General features: G+C 38.4%; 1 protein-coding gene across 1 annotated transcript in view; it reads right to left on the reverse strand.

Moving 5' to 3' along the window:
- LOC126191481 (rho guanine nucleotide exchange factor 18) overlaps nt 1–20215 on the reverse strand; it is a 640188-nt gene that overhangs the window by 192658 nt on the left and 427315 nt on the right. Inside the window, exon 14 of the mRNA XM_049932364.1 lies at nt 8226–8279. Within this exon, the coding sequence (XP_049788321.1) occupies nt 8226–8279 (54 nt within the window). The remainder of the gene's footprint in view (nt 1–8225; nt 8280–20215) is intronic.

Genomic DNA, 20215 nt, shown 5'->3' on the forward strand with positions numbered 1-20215 from the left:
CTAATAAAGTGCTTTCCTTATTCGAACACTGTTTTCCCCCAAAAATTACCAAGATTACAGCAAAGTCTACAAAGAAGCCATGGATTACTCAAGGAATAGGGGTATCTTGTAAAAAAAAAAAAAAAAAAAAAAAAAAAAAAAAAAAACAACTGTATCTGTCAATCCGAAACAGTTCTGATGTTGATACTATAGCACATTACAAGAAATACTGCAAAATATTTAAGACTGTAATATGGACATCAAAGCAAATATATTACAAGGAAAAGATAGTCATATCAGATAACAAAATAAAGACAATGTGGGATATAATCAAGGAGGAGACCGGTAGAACCAGACATGAAGAGGAACAACTAGCATTAAGAGAAAATGATACATTGGTGACAGATGTGTATAGTGTTGCAGAACTTTTTAACAAACATTTTATAACTGTTACTGAAAAGATGGGGTTGTCAGGTTCAGTAGATGCTGCTATGGAATGCCTCAGACCAGACATTTCAAGTAACTACCATAATATGAATTTGACCCTCATTACCCCAGCAGAAATAATGTCCATATAAAATCTTTAAAATCAAAAACATCTAGTGGGTATGAAGAATTATCAACAAAGTTAATTAAAGAATGTGATTCTGAGCTAAGTAACATATTAAGCTATCTGTGTAACCATCGTTTATCAGTGGAATATTTCCTGAATGGTTGAAATATGCTGAAGTTAAGCCACTGTTTAAGATGGGAGATAAAGAAATAGCATCAAATTTCTGTCCAATTTCACGGTTGCCAGCATTCTCAAAAATTTTAGAAAAAGTAATGTACAATCGGCTTTATAACCATCTTATCTCAAAAAACATACTGTCAAAGTCACAGTTTGGATTTCTAAAGGGTTCTGATATTGAGAAGGCTATCTGCACTTACAGTGAAAATGTGCTTAATTCATTAGTCAAAAAACTGCAGGCAACTGGTATATTTTGTGATCTGTCAAAGGCATTGACTGCGTAAATCACAATATCCTTTTAAGTAAATTAGAATATTATAGTGTAACAGAAAATGCTGCAAAATGGTTCAAATCTTATATCTCTGGCAGGAAACAAAAGGATTTATAAGGAAAGAAAAATGTATCAAGCTATAAGGCATCATCCAACTGGGAAGTAATTACATGTCGGGTCCCACAAGGTTCCATTTTGGGGCCCTTACTTTTTCTTGCGTATATCAATGACCTTTCATCAGTAACATTACCAGATGCCAAGTTCGTTTTGTTTGCCGATGATACAAACATTGCAATAAATAACAAATCAAGTGTAGTCTTAAAAAGATCAGCTAATAAAATATTTGTGGACATTAATCACTGGTTCCTAGCCAATTCATTGTCACTAAACTTTGAAAAAACACACTGCATGCAGTCCAGAACTTGTAAGGAGTGTCCCACAAGTATATGCCTAACGTACAATGACATGCAGATAGAAGAAGTGGACAGTGTTAAATTCTTGGGATTACAGCTTGATAATAAATTCAACTGGGAGGAGCACACCACAGAACTGCTGCAGCGTCAACAAATCTCTATTTGCAATGCAAATTGTGCCAGACATAGGGGATATAAAAATGAAAAAGCTGGCATACTATGCTTACTTTCGTTGAATAATGTCATATGGGATTATTTTCTGGGGTAATTCATCAAACCAAGCTAAGGTTTTCCGGGCACAAAAACATGCAGTAAGAATTGCATGTGGTGTGAACTCAAGAACATCCTACAAAAGCCTGTTTAGGGAACTAGGGATACTAACTACTGCTTCCCAATATATTAATTCTGATACTAACCACTGCTTCCCAATATATTAATTCTTTAATGAAATTTGTCATTAAAAATATATCACTTTTTCAAACCAACAGCTCAATTCATGGAATCAATACTAGAAATAAGAATCATCAGAAGGATTTAAAGTCATTTAGACTTGTACAAAAAGGTGTGCATTATTCAGGAACACACATTTTCAATAACTTGCCAGCAGCCATAAAAAGCTTAACAACCAATGAAATTCAGTTTAAGAGAATATATATATATATATATATATATATATGGTTATAATAGAAGGAAACATTCCACGAAGGAAAAATATACTTAAAAACAAAGATGATGTGACTTACCAAATGAAAGTGCTGGCAGGTCGACAGACACACAAACGAACACAAACATACACATAAAATTCAAGCTTTCGCAACAAACTGTTGCCTCATCAGGAAAGAGGGAAGGAGAGGGAAAGACGAAAGGATGTAGGTCTTTAAATATGTCTGCTTGTGTCTGTATATGTGTGGATGGATATGTGTGTGTGTGTGCGAGTGTATACCCGTCCCTTTTTCCCCCCTAAGGTAAGTCTTTCCGCTCCCGGGACTGGAATGACTCCTTACCCAAAACCCACATCCTTTCGTCTTTCCCTCTCCTTCCCTCTTTCCTGATGAGGCAACAGTTTGTTGCGAAAGCTTGAATTTTGTGTGTATGTTTGTGTTCGTTTGTGTGTCTGTCGACCTGCCAGCACTTTCATTTGGTAAGTCACATCATCTTTGTTTTTAAGTGTGTATATATATATATATATATATATATATATATATATATATATATATATATATATATATATATATATGTGTGTGTATGTGTGGATGGATATGTGTGTGTGTGTGCGCGAGTGTAAACCTGTCCTTTTTTCCCCCTAAGGTAAGTCTTTCCGCTCCCGGGATTGGAATGACTCCTTACCCCCTCCCTTAAAACCCAATCCTTTTGTCTTTCCTTCTCCTTCCCTCTTTCCTGACGAGGCAACCGTTGGTTGCGAAAGCTAGAGTTTTGTGTGTATGTTTGTGTTGATTTGTGTGTCTATCGACCTGCCAGCGTTTTTGTTGGGTAAGTCTCATCATCTTTCTTTTTAAATATATTTTTCCCACGTGGAATGTTTCCCTCTATTATATTCATATATATATATATATATATATATATATATATATATTTCCCACGTGGAATGTTCCCCTCTATTATATATATATATATATAAAACAAAGATGATGTGACTTACCAAATGAAAGTGCTGGCAGGTCGACAGACACACAAACAAACACAAACATACACACAAAATTCAAGCTTTCGCAACAAACTGTTGCCTCATCAGGAAAGAGGGAAGGAGAGGGAAAGACGGAAGGATGTGGGTTTTAAGGGAGAGGGTAAGGAGTCATTCCAGTCCCGGGAGCGGAAAGACTTACCTTAGGGGGAAAAAGGGACGGGTATATACACACACACACACACACACACATATCCATCCACACATATACAGACACAAACAGACATTTGTAAAGGCAAAGAGTTTGGGCAGAGATGTCAGTCGAGGCGGAAGTACAGAGGCAAAGATGTTGTTGAAAGACAATTGAGGTATGAGCGGCGGCAAATTGAAATTAGAAATTAGTGGAGATTGAGGCCTGGCGGTTAACAAGAAGAGAGGATATGCTGAAGGGCAAGTTCCCATCTCCGGAGTTCTGACAGGTTGGTGTTAGTGGGAAGTATCCACAGGGTGTATATGGGGACAAGGAAAAAAAATTCCCGGATTATTCCCGGATTTCTCCCGGATATTCCGTTTAAAAAATATGCTTTTTCCCGGGCGAAAATACACTTTTCCTGAGGTAAAGTGACAGTAGGTTTTCCGTAGATTTTCCCTCGGAACTATAATACTTATCAATCCATTGAATGGTTAACGTTCTATACAATCGCGCAGAACTTCCCGGAAAAAAAAGAAAAGACGGTGCAGAGAAGTTTTGGAAATACCTTTGATTTGCATCAACATATACGCTGCATATTTTCGTATTACGAAAGTATAAATTCGAATTGCACCAAACACAGCGTGTTAGTTTCCGGAGCGTTGAAACCGAGGTTGCGATGTCCTTTTGTAAGCCAATCATATCTCATGCCACGTGATCTTGCCAGCCGATGACAGCAGCTATTCAGAGCATAGGACACGTATTATAGTCAGCCAATAGCAAGATCACTGGTAACATTGCGCGAACACGCAAGAGGAAAAGTTAACGGTTTACATTAATGTACACAGTACCGTATATCTACAAGAAAAGCTAAGCTTTCACATATAATTTTGGTCTCTAAGATTAACATGCTACAACAGAAGCTAAGTTTTCACATGTAATATTGATTTTTTTTTTTTTTTTTTGCATGTGTTACACTTTAAGATACATCACACAAATGTGGCAGTAAATTTAAAATTCTGACATAAATGTCTTGGCTCGAAATTCTTGTAAGTGGCTGGTCCTCAAACTGTTCAGTTACGAACGCTCTGTGATTTAGATATCCATCCCACTTTCTCAAACGTGACATAATTCAGAAATTTACTTTGAAAGTAACGCTTTTCTAGCCACCTTTCGCAATACTATCCAGAGACTGGTAGAAATAGGTTCGATTTACCAGTTGCCAGAGAGCGCCAGAAAAACAGGCATTATTGTGCGTGTGCAACTGTATTGGTGTAGGAAGCCCGCATGTTCGTGTGTATAAAGCACTAAGAGAGCTTACATTGCACCATAAAAGAAACAGGTCATCAGAGGGTACTCCAAAGAGCATCGGAATTTCGTAAACTATAATAAAATGCGTAGTTCGGCTTGAGTGCAAACTGGCTTTTTCCAGATTCACAATGAAGTAGGTCCCATCTGATATTAAGCTTTTCAGTGTGGTTTTTGGGATGTAAATTTTCTTGGAGTACCAGTACTCTGCGATCTCATTTTTGGTTCTTTATTATGGCATAATGCCATGTATGGCAGAAGATGATAACGTGCGCTTGAAATTCAGCGAACAGTTGGAACTAGGCAATACTATAGAATGAAACACTTTGTTTCAAATAAAATGACTGCCTCAGTGGAAAGATTAATAAAGCCAAATTTCTTTAGCAAGCTTGGAAAATTAACTTCCCTGTTCTGCAAGGCGATTAATGTTTGACTGCTACAAACTTGGAAATAAAATAAAATCAGAAAACTGAAATTAATAATATATTTTTGCCCTCCGTAATTATGTGAATGTATTTTAATTCACCTGATATATATTTTGTTTTCATTTGATGTGGGAGCTGTACACGAAGAGAAGCAGCGAAATCACTTAACGTAAACACGGGTCACGTGGAGGTTAACCCCCTCCCCACTACAACTCTGTGCAAGAGTGAATCTGGCAGCTAGGGCGCGGGAGAAAATTTTTTCTCGTTTGCATCTGTCTGCTTGCTGCTACTACCGATACAGCTAACAGCCAAACTTCAAGTAGCGGGAAGCTGGAGAAGGTACTGCTTATACGCGAGTCAAATGCGCATGTGCAACAGACCGCTGGCAATTGGTCAAACGAACCTAATGTGAACAGTTGTGACGTCATGCTCATAGCAAGCAGTTTATTGTTACGAAGAATTACAGTCTGCGCCCTACGACCTTTGACATATTTTTGCTATTTGCAGACGCTTGTGCGTGCACGGTGTTTTGTTGTTGTAAATTGCACATTTCCTTTGCCACTAAAGTTTTATTTTTTTCCCTCTCGTGTATACTTTCTTGCTGCAGTATCATTCTCCAGTAGCAGGATACAATAACATTCTTTGCTAGAGAATCAATTCTGCAGGCAAAATTACAAAAATTTAACTGAAAGCTAAAACAATGAAAAATTCCCGGAATTCCGAAAAATTCCCGGGTTTTTCCCGGTTTTCTCCCGGATGAAAAATTTCCCGGGTTTTTCCCGGATTTCCCGGTTGTCCCGGGTCGTAGACACCCTGATCCAGATAACCCGGAGGGTGTAACACTGTGTCAAGATGTGCTGGCCGTGCACCAAGGCATGTTTAGCCACAGGGTGATCCTCATTACCAACAAACACTGTCTGCCTGTGTCCATTCATGCGAATGGACAGTTTGTTGCTGGACATTCCCACATAGAACGCTTCACAGTGTAGGCAGATCAGTTGGTAAATCACGTGGGTGCCTTCACACGTGGCTCTGCCTTTGATCGTGTACACCTTCCGGGTTACAGGACTGGAGTAGGTGGTGGTGGGAGGGTGCATGGGACAGGTTTTACACCGGGGTTGGTTACAAGGGTAGGAGCCAGAGGGTAGGGAAGGTGGTTTGGGGATTTCATAGGGATGAGCTAGGAGGTTACGAAGGTTAGGTGGACGGCGGAAGGACACTCTTGGTGGAGTCGGGAGGATTTCATGAAGGATGGATCTCATTTCAGGGCATGATTTGAGGAAGTCGTATCCCTGCTGGAGAGCCACATTCAGAGTCTGATCCAGTCCCGGAAAGTATCCTGTCACAAGTGGGGCACTTTTGGGGTTCTTCTGTGGGAGGTTCTGGGTTTGAGGAGATGAGGAAGTGGCTCTGGTTATTTGCTTCTGTACCAGGTTGGGAGGGTAGTTGCGGGATGCGAAAGCTGTTTTCAGGTTGTTGGTGTAATGGTTCAGGGATTCAGGACTGGAGCAGATTTGTTTGCCACGAAGACCTAGGCTGTAGGGAAGGGACCGTTTGATGTGGAATGGGTGGCAGCTGTCATAATGGAGGTACTGTTGCTTGTTGGTGGGTTTGATGTGGACGGACGTGTGAAGCTGGCCATTGGACAGGTGGAGGTCAACGTCAAGGAAAGTGGCATGGGATTTGGAGTAGGACCAGGTGAATCTGATGGAACCAAAGGAGTTGAGGTTGGAGAGGAAATTCTGGAGTTCTTCTTCACTGTGAGTCCAGATCATGAAAATGTCATCAATAAATCTGTACCAAACTTTGGGTTGGCAGGCCTGGGTAACCAAGAAGGCTTCCTCTAAGCGACCCATGAATAGGTTGGCGTACGAGGCGGCCATCCTGGTACCCATGGCTGTTCCCTTTAATTGTTGGTGTGTCTGGCCTTGCATGAATGGACACAGGCAGACAGTGTTTGTTGGTAATGAGGATCACCCTGTGGCTAAACATGCCTTGGTGCACGGCCACCACATCTTGGCACAGTGTTACACCGTCCAGGTTATCTGGATACTTCCCACTAACACCAACCTGTCAGAACTCTGGAGATGGTAACTTGCCCTTCAGCATATCTTCTCTTCTCATTATCCGCCAGGCCTCAATCTCCACTAATTTCTAATTTCAATTTGCCGCCGCTCATACCTCACCTGTCTTTCAACAATATCTTTGCCTCTGTATTTCCGCCTCGACTGACATTTCTGCCCAAACTCTTTGCCTTTACAAATGTCTGCTTGTGTCTGTGTATGTGTGGATGGATATGTGTGTGTGCGCAAGTGTATACCTGTCCTTATTTCCCCCTAAGGTAAGTCTTTCCGCTCCTGGGATTGGAATGACTCCTTACACTCTCCCTTAAGACCCACATCCTTTTGTCTTTCCCTCTCCTTCCCTCTTTCCTGACGAAGCAACCATTGGTTGTGAAAGCTTGAATTTCATGTACTGTTGTTTTTCTGACATGTTCTATATCCTGGCGGACCTCCTCACTATGGATCAATTGGAATGAAAGTAAATCTAATCTAATCTAAAAAAGCACTGACATGCCACAAATGCATTGTGCCCAAACTGAGCACAGTTACTGCCTACAAAGTCAAAACAGAGGGGGCATAAATACGCCTCCACAGCACCATCTGTTCGCTGATGACAGACAAATGAATCACTAACACTACAACCCAACAGTGTGCTCTTATTACACTCTTGTGTCACTGAAAATAGTTCCTGAGGGCATTACTTCTTTTCTGGGAGTGTATGCACAAGAAAGAACTTCACCCATTAGTTCTGTTGTCTGCTTAATGCCATCAAAATCTTTGAACAATGAAAGATAACACTCCTGTTCTGTATTCAGACCTTAAAGTTTTATATTTCTGATAAAAGAAAGGCAGTTCTCTTCTTCCTTAATGATCTCTTATATTGCTTGTGCCATAGGTATATGCAACTTCACCAACAACAAAAAGGCAAGGCTATTTCTTTATTGCGTCAAATTCTGTTTAACCCGATTGTAAGATAAATAAAATTGTAAGCTCTGCGGCACTTCTCGGGTTAAAGAAATAACATTATCCAAATAGTCTAATAAATTTCTTATGCAAATTCCCATACCCATTTGAATTATTTTTTAAGAGAATAGAATAGTTTTTTGACATATTCATGAAAATCAAGCATGTAAGTATGCTACTACCTAATGTTTTGTGTACAGACATTATTAAGAAGAGAACCATGAAATTAAATTACACTCACCCAAGTCCATCATGCTGTCCATAGTCACCTTCTCTTTCCTCGTTTATTATTTGACTGTAGAGATAAATGCTATCATTACTTTCAGTACATAATTAGAGGAAAGGCAAATAAACGATATCATTACAAAATCAAATCAAATGTCTCTTGTAAGAACTCGAGAGAATACAACTAGATTATTCTTACCTCTTAACATTAGTAACATTGATAGAAGATAGTTACATACTAATAACATAAACAATATACAATGCACCCCCGAATAAAAAATTTGTGAATATACAATGCACCCCAGAACAAAAAATTGGTGTGTGTGCAAAGTGAAAAATCTGTGCACCAAACTTAACTACCATTTAAACAGATTTTTTTACAAACCATGAAAACCAAAATGTTTTCAAGTGCATTCAGTGTATTGTACAGTAATACACAGGAAGTAATGCCATTTGATCTTATATACATATATGTACCTCAAAATAATCATTGTGACATATAAGTAAATAGCAGGAAAAAAGTGTTGCTTTCAAGCAGCGTGTCTACTGTATTGCTCCTAGAAGCTCAAAAGCACCAAACATTCAGAAATACAATAACGATGTTTTACTGCCGAACGTGAATAATTTCTAGCGTATCTCAGTCAGTATTGCTCTTGAAGCTATATGCGAAGTGCTTTTCACATGACTCAAGTAGCATGAAGAATATCTGATAATACACATATCACAAATAGCAAATTAACTGTACTATTTGCTGTTCCACAACATAAAACAAACAAAAAATATTTGGTGAAATTTTTCAACAAGCCTGAGCAAAAGATGGATAATGGCTAATATTATGAATGCTGTTAACATTTTCGACTTATATTAGTTGACTATGGATCACTGGAACAAGGAATCTTGGCCACAAAATACTTCATAATTGCATCGCTGTATGGAAGAGTCTTGGTTTTCTACATACATCTATTTGGAGTTAAAATCAAAGTTCTTAAGAACATCAAGTTCAAACACCAAAATGGCACACCAAAGTGGCACAACTGTATCACCAAGAAACGAGGTAATTTTGTCTTGATATTCTTGTTATATATCAGTAACATAAAAATAGCAAAACTTAAAAGTAATATGTTAACTAGAACATTGAAATGACTTGCCCTGTAATGCTTCAACACATCACTCTAGATATGACCCTGCATAAGATGTTTCAGTTTAATTTGACACAGAAGTTTATTTTTCTTCTCACATTTTAGGCAATATTTAATATAAAAATTTCTGAGGTTATCAAAAAATCTGTAATCACTAATTTTAAGCAAAGATCAATATTATTTGTGAAAATTACCAACAGTATCACAATAAGAACTATGATACAGAAATTCTCTTGCATTGTGTTAAATTATGATTCTCAGTTACTTTTATTAATTATTGTAGTCTTATTTTATTCAGTAATCTAAACAATGACAGCCCGATAGCAACACTTCTTTCTTCAATAATTACACACAATATTAATGTTATCTTCATGCCTCTATGTATGAAACTCTAGAAGAACAAGCAGAATGGAAATGAAAATAAGCAGAAGCAGATTGAAAAAAAGAAACATTTTTCTCAGAAGCACAAAAGAAGGACAGACAGAAATAAGAGAGAGATTAGCAAAAAGCAGGGCTGATAGTCTACAAAAGTGTAAATAGCTTTTAATACGATGGCCCCATACCACACCTAAATTTATAGAGAAATAACAATAAAATAAGAAAAGGTACAAGTTACAAAAATCTTGTGTTTTTTTAATTTATTTTACCTACACTCTTAAAATTAAGGCACTAACTTATTTTTGGATAAGGACAGCAAACTGAGACCAAGATGGACCTCACAGTACTAACCCACAACAGAATTAATTCTCTCATGTAGAATTCATTGCTGCAGATGCCCTCAACAAAATGCAAGAAGCTCACAGTAGGACCATGTGATTGGAACTAACACAAGCAAAGGTGACAAAGCTGAATAATAAAACAATGGGAACTCCCTTGTTCAGTATGCCGAGGGTCTCACTAAGGCCTTCCCAGGAGGCACTATCCACCAGACCTACCGTAGTCCGCAAGCAGATTTCCCCTGCCATTTCCCCTCACAACTCCAATCTTCCCACCACTCCCAAGTACCTGCCACAAAGGAGTGCTCCCTTTATCATCCATTACCACCCTGGACTGGAACAACTGATCCACATCCTCCACCAGGCTTTAGATAACCTATCACTATGCCCCGAAATGAGGGACATCCTACTCAAAATATTTCCCACCCCTCCTAAAATGGTGTTCTGTCACCCAACCAACCTCCACAATGTCCTGGTCCATCCCTATGCTATTCCCAACCCCAATCCCAATCCCTTGCCACAAGGATCATATCCCTGTGGAATACCCAGGTGCTAAACCTGCCCAATCCACACACCCAGCACTTTCTATTGAAATTCTGTTACAGGTTTATCCTACCACATCAGGGGCCAGGCCACCTGTGAAAACAGCCACATCATTTACCAGCTCTGCTGCAATCACTGCAGACCTTTTTATATTGGTATTACTACCAATCAGCTGTCAACCAGGATGAACGGCCACTGCCAAACTGTGGCCAAGAGCAAAGTAGACCACCCTGCCACACAACATGCAGCTGAACATAACACACTTGATTTCAATGGCTGCTTCACTTCCCAAGCCAACTGGATCCTCCTCTCCACTACCAGCTTTCCTGACTTACACAGATGGGAGTTATGCTTACAACACAATCTCCACTTCTGTAATTATCCCGCCCTCAACCAATGGTAACATACTGTCCCCTCACCGTCTGTCCTACCACCTCCTCTCTTTTCTCGTTACTCACCCTGTTAATTTGCACCACTCCGCCAACACATTCACCTGTCTTTCCCTACTCCTCTTCTTTTTTGTTCCTTTTTTCCCCACCTCCCTGTTCCACAACCCCCTGACGCTGCACCTGTTGGCAGTCTAGTCCCACCACACTCCACCAGACAGCATACGTCTCTCTTCCCATCCGTACACTACTATTCCTTCGGCTTCCCCACCCCCTCCAGATTGCTGCTTGCTTTTCACGTGATGTTGCATTCTCGCCTGAGATGCTGGAGTTGGCGGTCATGTGTGTGGGAGGTGTGCTCGTTAGTGTGCAACTTGATGTGTCTTCTATACAGCAAGTAGCAATCTGTCTTTACCTACATTGTTGACAAAGCTAAAGAATATGAAAGTAGTAGCACAACTTACAACTTAGCTCCTTTCTTTAACACCTTCTGTACTACGATATATAAAACCGTGGCCCTTTATCTTTTCCTTACTCACATGGCCTTACTTGCTCTGTTTGGATTTAATCACAAAATAATAACTGGAATGACAGATATTCCTTTATGAACAGCTACAAATTGGAACTGACTGAAATAAAAACATGTAGGAGATTGTTATTATTATCAAAGTACTCAAATGAGATGCAACATTGGAAGGCAGTAACAATCATGAAAAATTAATGGGCATGGAATTGCTGATGCACAACGTTCAGCATAATGACAGTATTAACTGAGCATGTATACCTAATGTTTAAAGTCAGCCCTATCACACAAAACACTGCAGCAATCTTTCAGACTAGAAGGTGTTCTGATGAAGTATGCATACCACATAGATTGTTGCTGTGGGTAATATGACGACTCATCTTTCTTACGCCATTCTATTAAAGGTATAAATCTAATCTCACTTATTTAACCAACAAAGGAACTTCGTATCATTGGTTAAATGCTCTTTTTATTTCAAAACTGTAAAACAACTTGTTTAGCCCACTGAGTTAAACAAAATGATGGACACTGCTATGCTGGTTAAATTTTCAATAGGCTTACAGCAATATTTGAGTTTTAAATCTCTGATTTTCAATTCTGAGTTGACAGGCTAGTTTGCCAGAAGCTAATGCATTATGTAAATTCTTTATTGTGCATTTTATAGTCCTCATTATTTGTTATTAAATTATCTTGTCAGCATTTTGTGAATTGCGTGATGAACTGTTCAGTGGTCATGTGGCTTAGACATAAATGGTGGCATGGAACAGAAGGTATATAAATTTAATTTTATTCTGTAACAGATTAAAACATTTACTGATGGTCAGCAAACAACTGACCTACAAGGATTTTTAACACAAACCATCCTTCTGAAACTGTCCCTGAAGTAAGGAATGAGGTATAAAAAATGCAATAGTCATATATTACTGAATCTATAACAACGACTTTTAACCCAAACACTATTTAACCAGAGTGAGACAAATATAATGAATGCAGAGTGCGTTTCCAAACATTATCTTAGAATTCACCATCCTACAAGGAACAGAGCTGTGTAGCTCATTCTCAAAAGGGTTCTCTGTCATCAGTCAAGTTCTCGGATTCCAAGCTCTTTCCCACATTCTGATGAAAACCATTTTTCCTTGAAAACTTTCCTTACATACAGCTGATTAATTTATACAAAGCAAACATCTATTTAAGCTATAAGTAGAATAGAATGAAAAGGAACCAAAGCAGGTTCAAGTGTATACTGATTCTACAGCAACACATTAATGGTTATAAACACATTTTTTTTCCTCAATTGATACAAATTTCTCTGTGGACTTCATTCCATCATTTCACCTCTCTAGCTTCTTCAATTTCTTTCTACCCAATTCTGCTCATTCATGAATCTCAGACCAGAGCAGTAAGGAATAACACAGAGAAACCACTATCTTATCTTGGTTTATTATCATCAAATTTTGAAATAAGAAAAGACACACTGTTCTATAATTTTCCCACTGTATTTCAATGTATGGAAACCCTTTCAGGGCCAGAGACAACCTGTTTTGAAATAAATTGCTTCTATTTTGTACTTTTCTGGGATAAAATTTTTATATAAGAACACGTATGGGAACACACAAGATTTTTGTACACAGAACCCATTCTGGATAACATTGCTGCATTGACCTATCAGTTCAGAACAAGGTGTAACAAATTTACCGACTGGCAGCTACCTAATGATGAAATGTTCCTTTTTTGGATCAGTGTTTCAGAAACAGTTGCTCCAGTAATCCAAGATTGTCGTGCTACCTATAAATAATCGCTCAGTACAAACTAACTTCATCTCTATAAATAAAATATGTATTTCTAATAACCTTTCTTATTTTTTTTAATTTCTGGAGTGGCTACTAATTTAAAGTCTGAAATGCTCCAGTATGGGCTTCGTATATTAAAAAAAAGTAAGAAAGTAGATGGAAAGAAAGAGAAAGACACAATGACAGCTTGAAAGTTCCAGTGTCTGTGGATAATGAGTGTGTCATCCCACATCACACACACAATGTGACACGTGCTATGTAACTTACTTCACTCCGAGCTTGGTGGCGACGCGCCTCCACGGAGAGTAGCATCCGACAGTCCTCCTACTGAGAGGATGGGTCAATGCATAGCAGAACGGAGTGGAAAGCAACAGATTAGCAAGGGGGCGCTTGGCCACAGCCCGTGGGGCAGAAGGGGGCTGAGGGTGATTGCATTGGCCAGCACCAGGCATGCCCACTAGCATATGCTTATCCACTACAAACCCAGCTGCAGCCAAGATGCTCTCACTCTCAGTAGCACAAGTATTAAAAAAAACAACTATAAGGTTTAGAAAACTAGATTACGCAAGATTTATGAGCTGTTTAATTTCGCAGCACTAAGCATCAGCAGTGCTTAAAAAGCATAACAATATGTTCGAAGAACTGCACTTACATTCAGAGAGCATGATATTTAGGCTGAACTGACAGTTTGTGGTAGCAAAAGCTGATCTGCACATAAATTTTCACACCCTCTGCCAAATGCTGTTAGTTATAAAATTAAGGTAGGAAAAGTACCTTCATAACCGCACACACATACATACATATTACTTAAATGAATAAGGCACACAGAAACATGAAGGCATGCACTACCCAGGCAACTCATATACAATGCACTACAACTGCAAGATTTAACACCCAAATTAATAGAATGTTGCTGCTGTATGTAATGAGGAAATCATTTCATAAGTTATCATTGCTTAATGCAATGTTATCAAACAAATTCTGAATTTACTTGTGCATATATTAGTTTCTTTTCTGCCTACAGGAACTGCAACCACTAGGTATTATCAAGTGCACATTTATATTAAAGAAAACTAGTTACAAAGTTTATTTCAATGTACATAAAAAAATGAAATGTCATGTTTTACTGAACATATTCAATTTTTTTTACAGCAACATACCAGTAAATTGACTACAAATGTATGTCATTATATGAATAAATACAAATGGAAAGAAGATTCTTCAAAAAGTTTGTTGGTGATGAGCCTGAATCCTGAGCTAATGAAAGCAAACATAATTTTCTTAAGCCAGTAGCAAGAAAAAACCAACACTGTAACATATCAAGATTTGTGACAGAATACCATGATACACATCATGACATTCTTGAATATTTCATTTATCATGGATAATATTTCAGTTCATATATTGAACCCCAAAATCAATAGGAAAGTATTGAATATGTGAAAATTCTAACAATCTTGTCAAAAATGGAAAAATCTGATTGAAAAAATCATCATTACAATCATATTCATTCAAAATGTTATGAAAATTTTAACATGAATCTTGAAGCAAAATCATTTGGATTATGAAACTGTAATTACATATTAAGCCTTAACAAAGCAGTAAACAGTTTTTGTATAGTTAAGAGGCTATAAAGAGGATTGTGGCTGCCACTGTGGAGAGTCACTGAGACAGTCAATAGGACTGCTGTTGAACTCATTTTGGTTTGTATGAGTAAATGAAAATCTTTAAAAAAGAAAATGAGTTGTTTAAAATTTTTCATTAAGGAAAATCTGCATCACCAGATAAGAATATGAAAAAATCTGAAGAACCACTTTAGGACTTCTGAACTGAACATAAACAACATTTAAATATGTACAATAAGTTTTGTCATCTCCAATTCAACCAGATAAATAACTACGTATTCATGGACGTTTCCCTGCTTTTAAAATTCAATGTACCTTTTTCCAAGAACTACAATATTATGATTTGGATCCTGCAAATAATTAGTATTTTTGAACTGAAACTTTGACTAAATTGTTGCCTACATTGTGAGTAGGAGCATTACAACATGAGTCAAAAGAAATGGAAAAGCAATTAATTATATGAAACGTATAACATGTAATGGAAATGGACATTAAACCTACAGAGAAATGGGAACACTGAAGTACACAGACCGAAGAAGGTACACAATACAACAGATTCAAGAAGGGGGAAAAAAGTTATTCAAATTTCACTTACAAAATGTCCCAATTCATAAATAAAATTATGATGTCTACCTCTACATGATATTTCTTTATAAAAGAGCAGTTGTTAATAGCTTCGATCCACTATACAAGCCTCTTCATAAGTAATTTGACACACAATATAATTTACCCTGCCTCTAAAAATTATAAGCCACTGGGCAGACTATGAATTTTTATGATGTGATTCGGTTTCAGTTTAAAAAGGTCATAAAAAGTGAAAGGCAAATCAATTATACAATCTAATGCTCAGAAGTGACTTAAGAACTTATTTTTTGACTCGCAACAAATCCTACACTGGGTGACACCTAGAATAATGTCATCGTGTCATAGCATATATTGTAAAGGGATTGATAAAAAGTCTACTCACCAAGTGGCAGCAGGGGAACATACACACAAAAGCGTTTAACTTTTACAAGCTTTTGGAGCTAGTGGCAGCTTCCTCTTGGCAGAAGAGTTGAAGGGGAAGTCTTTCCTTCTCGTCATATACAGTACGTCTTGCCTGACCTTCAGGATGATTTTTCGGAACTGTACCCCTTTCCCTAAACACTCCAGTCCTTTCAATTCACCCCTCTTCCTTCCCCTTCAACTCTTCTGCCAGAAGAAGGAGCCACTGGTTCTCAAAGCTTGTAAAAGTTAAACTCTTTTGTGTGTGTGTGTGTGTGTGTGTGTGTGTGTGCGCGTGCGTGTGTGTTCCCCTGCCACAGCTTGGTGAGTAGATCTTTTATCTACCCATTTACTTTATATTGTCAATAATTGATTATTTTTGTTCTTATAGTATGTCTTGCGAGTTCCATTTGTGATTCACATCACACCATAGTGCCCATACAGCCGACTAACAGATACCATCAACAAAATAGTGCTGGTAGCATCATGGCTGCTTGGTGCTGCATTGCTATTAAGCTGAAGATAATTTATGTCACGGTTGTCTAAAGATTTCTGAAAGCATTGAATCTATCAACCACTGCAATTCACTATCAAATTTGTGAACTACATGCTGAAGTGAGTATATCAATGAAATGGAAATGGGTCTGATTGTTCAACAGAGGGTGGGACAATATGAAGAATGAGGAATGCAGTGGGCAGCAGTTGTTGACAATAGGTAACTGGTGCATGCTATGGAAATAAAGACGACATAGCATTCTAAGGAAAGTGCTGAGCTCTTTAGTCAAGTGTGATTGAGGAGAAGACAACAGTGATTCACAAGACTGAATAACAGTCCATCAAGTGGATGCAGAAGTCCTTGCCATCATCTTAAAACTTCTGTGTACTTTGTATAATGACAGTAGAGGTGCACTGTGGAGTGGCTGTTTTGTAATGTGATGCATCCAACAACAACAATGGCTATTCTGATGATAATCTTTCATGAGATGCAATAAAAAACTAGTGACATGAGATGTTCGGAGATGGTGATGTTGCTGTTTACAACAATATTCATCCTGAAATTACGATTAAACTGTGATGAGTTGTTACAGGCTTTGATTGTAAAAATTTTCCTCATCCCTTCTGTGGCCTGGACCTTGCCCATTCTGATCTGGTTTATGTACTTTTTAAAAGTGTTTTCTGCTGTTACATAATGTGTCCTTTTAACTGGCCAGTGGCTCTTAGTTTCTGGATATACTTTGCAATGTCCAACAACAATTTCCAGAATAGGTGCACACTACGCATTTTTCCTTTGCCACGCTGCTCTCAAAATTGGGGGAGTGCTGCAGAAAATGGAAAAGAGTGGAGTAGATATACTCTTCCACACACACCAACTGTAGTGATTCGAGAATTTCCACATAAATTCTGGAATCACTCAACCTTCTGCCACCTTGAACAAGCGGTGTTTTAAAGATAAGTATGAGAGAGAGAGCCTATTTACTGCACAACACATGTCTGTGTGTGCAGGATGGACGTTTATCGTGGGGAGACCAGAGTTGCGTGGTTCTAAAACCAAACTCGTTTGTAAATGTCAATTAAGTGTGTTTCTAAAGTTCGAAGTATGAGTGAAATACAAGAAGATGGAGATTTTTATGGTGTATAAATACATCATGAATTGCCTACTTATTTAACAAGGGCTGCAATCCGACTTTACACGTTCTGTCACCAAAACTGTTAGAATGTGGTGACCGGCATAATCAGGACTCGAAGAAAAGAGGAATTTTGAAACGAAATCAAGAAAAAAGATATTGTGAGTGGCCATAGCAACCATTAGTAACAAGACAGGGAAATTGATTAGCAGAGTTGCATTCTGCATAAACAGTAAAAAGGGGTGAAAATTAATAAATACCTTACAAGAAAAGACGCAAGAAAAATCTCAACAGTTTAGATTAAGAAGAGTTACGATGAGATCTATTCGACGACGAAGATTTAGTGTGGAGAGTAAGTATCCCTCACACATATCGCAAGGGCGTGGACACCATAACCAGCAACCAACGCCAATGGGGCCACCAGCTGCTCACCGGTGCTGACTACAAATCCGTTCACCAACACCAACGCTGAAACCAACCTTTGACGCTGCCGGCGCCCGTGCTGTTCACCGGCGCTGACTGCACACTTGCTCACTGACACAGCCTAAGACTCTACTCCAGGTGAGCGAAAGAAAGTTATTTGTGTGTGAAGTTAAGGATACTGTTCAAAATAGACTGTCAGTATAGTTATTATACTCAGAGGTGAATTTTTTTAATGATATCTCGATATAAAATTAAGAAAGATATGGATAATACTCAAAAAACTGGGGAAACACCAGTAGCAGCCATGGCCATGACAGTGACAAAAGAAATGCCAGACTGGACTGAAGTAGCAAATTTAATTAAAGCACTAAGTCTTAAATTAGATTACCAAAGAACAGAGTCAAATGGTCAAATTGCAACTTTAAGTGAAAAATTAGATGCACAAAGTAAAGAATTCACTGCTGAAAATACTTCTTAAAGAAAGGAACTAAATACAACTCTCAATGCTCAAAGTCTTAAATTAGATTCAGTGAACACTCAATTAAATAATAAATTGGATGTTCAGAATGAGACTTTAGCATTGTTAAGTGCTAGAGTAGATGAATGAAGTAAAGAATTTAGTCAGTTATGTGAAGGCATGGGAAATTTGAAGGCTGAATTTGACGCTTTAACTAATAAAGTAGAGAATTTTTAAATAGATCTGAGAGAGGAGTTATCTGGTTCTTTAAGTAGTCAAGTAAACCAACTGTTCACTGACTTGAGTCAGACACAGAGTAAACAATTTCAGGACTTAGCTAAAAAGTTAGAGGAGGAGGATATTGGTGTTTAACGTCCCGTCGACAACGAGGTCATTAGAGACGGAGCACAAGCTCGGATTAGGGAAGGATGGGAAAAGAAGTCGGCCGTGCCCTTTCAAAGGAACCATCCCGGCATTTGCCTGGTGTGATCTAGGGAAATCACGGAAAACCTAAATCAGGATGGCCGAACGCGGGATTGAACCGTCGTTCTCCCGAATGCGAGTCCAGTGTGCTAACCACTGCGCTAAAAAGTTAGAATTTGATACCGAAGATAAATGTAATAATGTAGAATCTGAACTTGACGAAAAGTTAGGATCAGTTCAAAGCGTATGCAACATAACATAGTTGCACACCTTAAAAGAGAATTTGGGAAAACAGGATAAATAAATACCTATGGTCCAATCGCAAATTGCAGGCGTGAGCATTTAAGTAGATGATGTGGAACAAAATGTTAAAGAGAAACTAGTCACTTCAGATATAGTAAACATAAGTAATCTGGAGAAACAGGTAGAGGAAATAATCGCCCAAAAAGTTGCCGAGAGTGTCACTCCCAACAACATTTCTCAAAATTTAGCTTTGGAACTTAACGATACTAAGAGAGGCATAGATAGTTTAAGGAAAGAATTCAAATTTATCCAGGATAGAGAAAAAAATTTAATAACTTTACCTAATGTTGTGTTGCCGAGTAAAGTGGTAATTGTTTTCTTGTGGGGAGACTTTCACACAAAATTTAACAAGAAGTACTGGTTTGCACTTGAGCAAGTGAGCTTAATATCAGATCCATGGGATCCAGGCACAGTCACATCTGTCCCCCAGGGACATTAACATTCTGTGTTAACGGTTGGAGTGACAGCGGTCGAATCCCAAGCTGTTTTTGGCATTTCTTCTGTACTACATTTCCTGCACTGAATTCCCTTCAAATATTATACTATTCTGTTTTCTATTAATATATTCTTTTTTGAAGGTGTGGGTATTATACAGGGTGAGCACAAAGTCTTGCCCTGATTATAACAATTTATTAAAGAATAACTATTTGACATAATATGTTACATCTAATGCCATTACATAGGTTAGTGCTACCAGTTTTTTTCTAAGACCACTTACATTAGTAAACCTCAACGTGTGCTCCATTGGTAGCTCAGAGAATATCAAGGCAGTGTTCCAGTTCCTGCCAGGTGTTTCGTAACATGTGTTCTGTCACAGTACCCCCAGCAGATTGTATCCTAGCCTTCAGTTCGTCAACGTCAGCAACTGGTGTGATGAAGACTTTGTCCTTGATACAGCCCCAGAAAAAGAAGTCAAGAGACGTAATGTCTGGAGAGTGGGGTGGCCAGGGTGTTGGACCGTTCCTTCCACTCAGTTACTGGTGAAGTAGGGATCCTGAGGAAGGGGGGTTGGAAGTGTTTCCTGTCTTTCTAGTTATCTTCTCTCTCTTCTTCGATCTTAGCAACCGTT

This window comes from Schistocerca cancellata, chromosome 6 (assembly GCF_023864275.1).
Source record: "Schistocerca cancellata isolate TAMUIC-IGC-003103 chromosome 6, iqSchCanc2.1, whole genome shotgun sequence".
Taxonomy (NCBI): domain Eukaryota; kingdom Metazoa; phylum Arthropoda; class Insecta; order Orthoptera; family Acrididae; genus Schistocerca; species Schistocerca cancellata.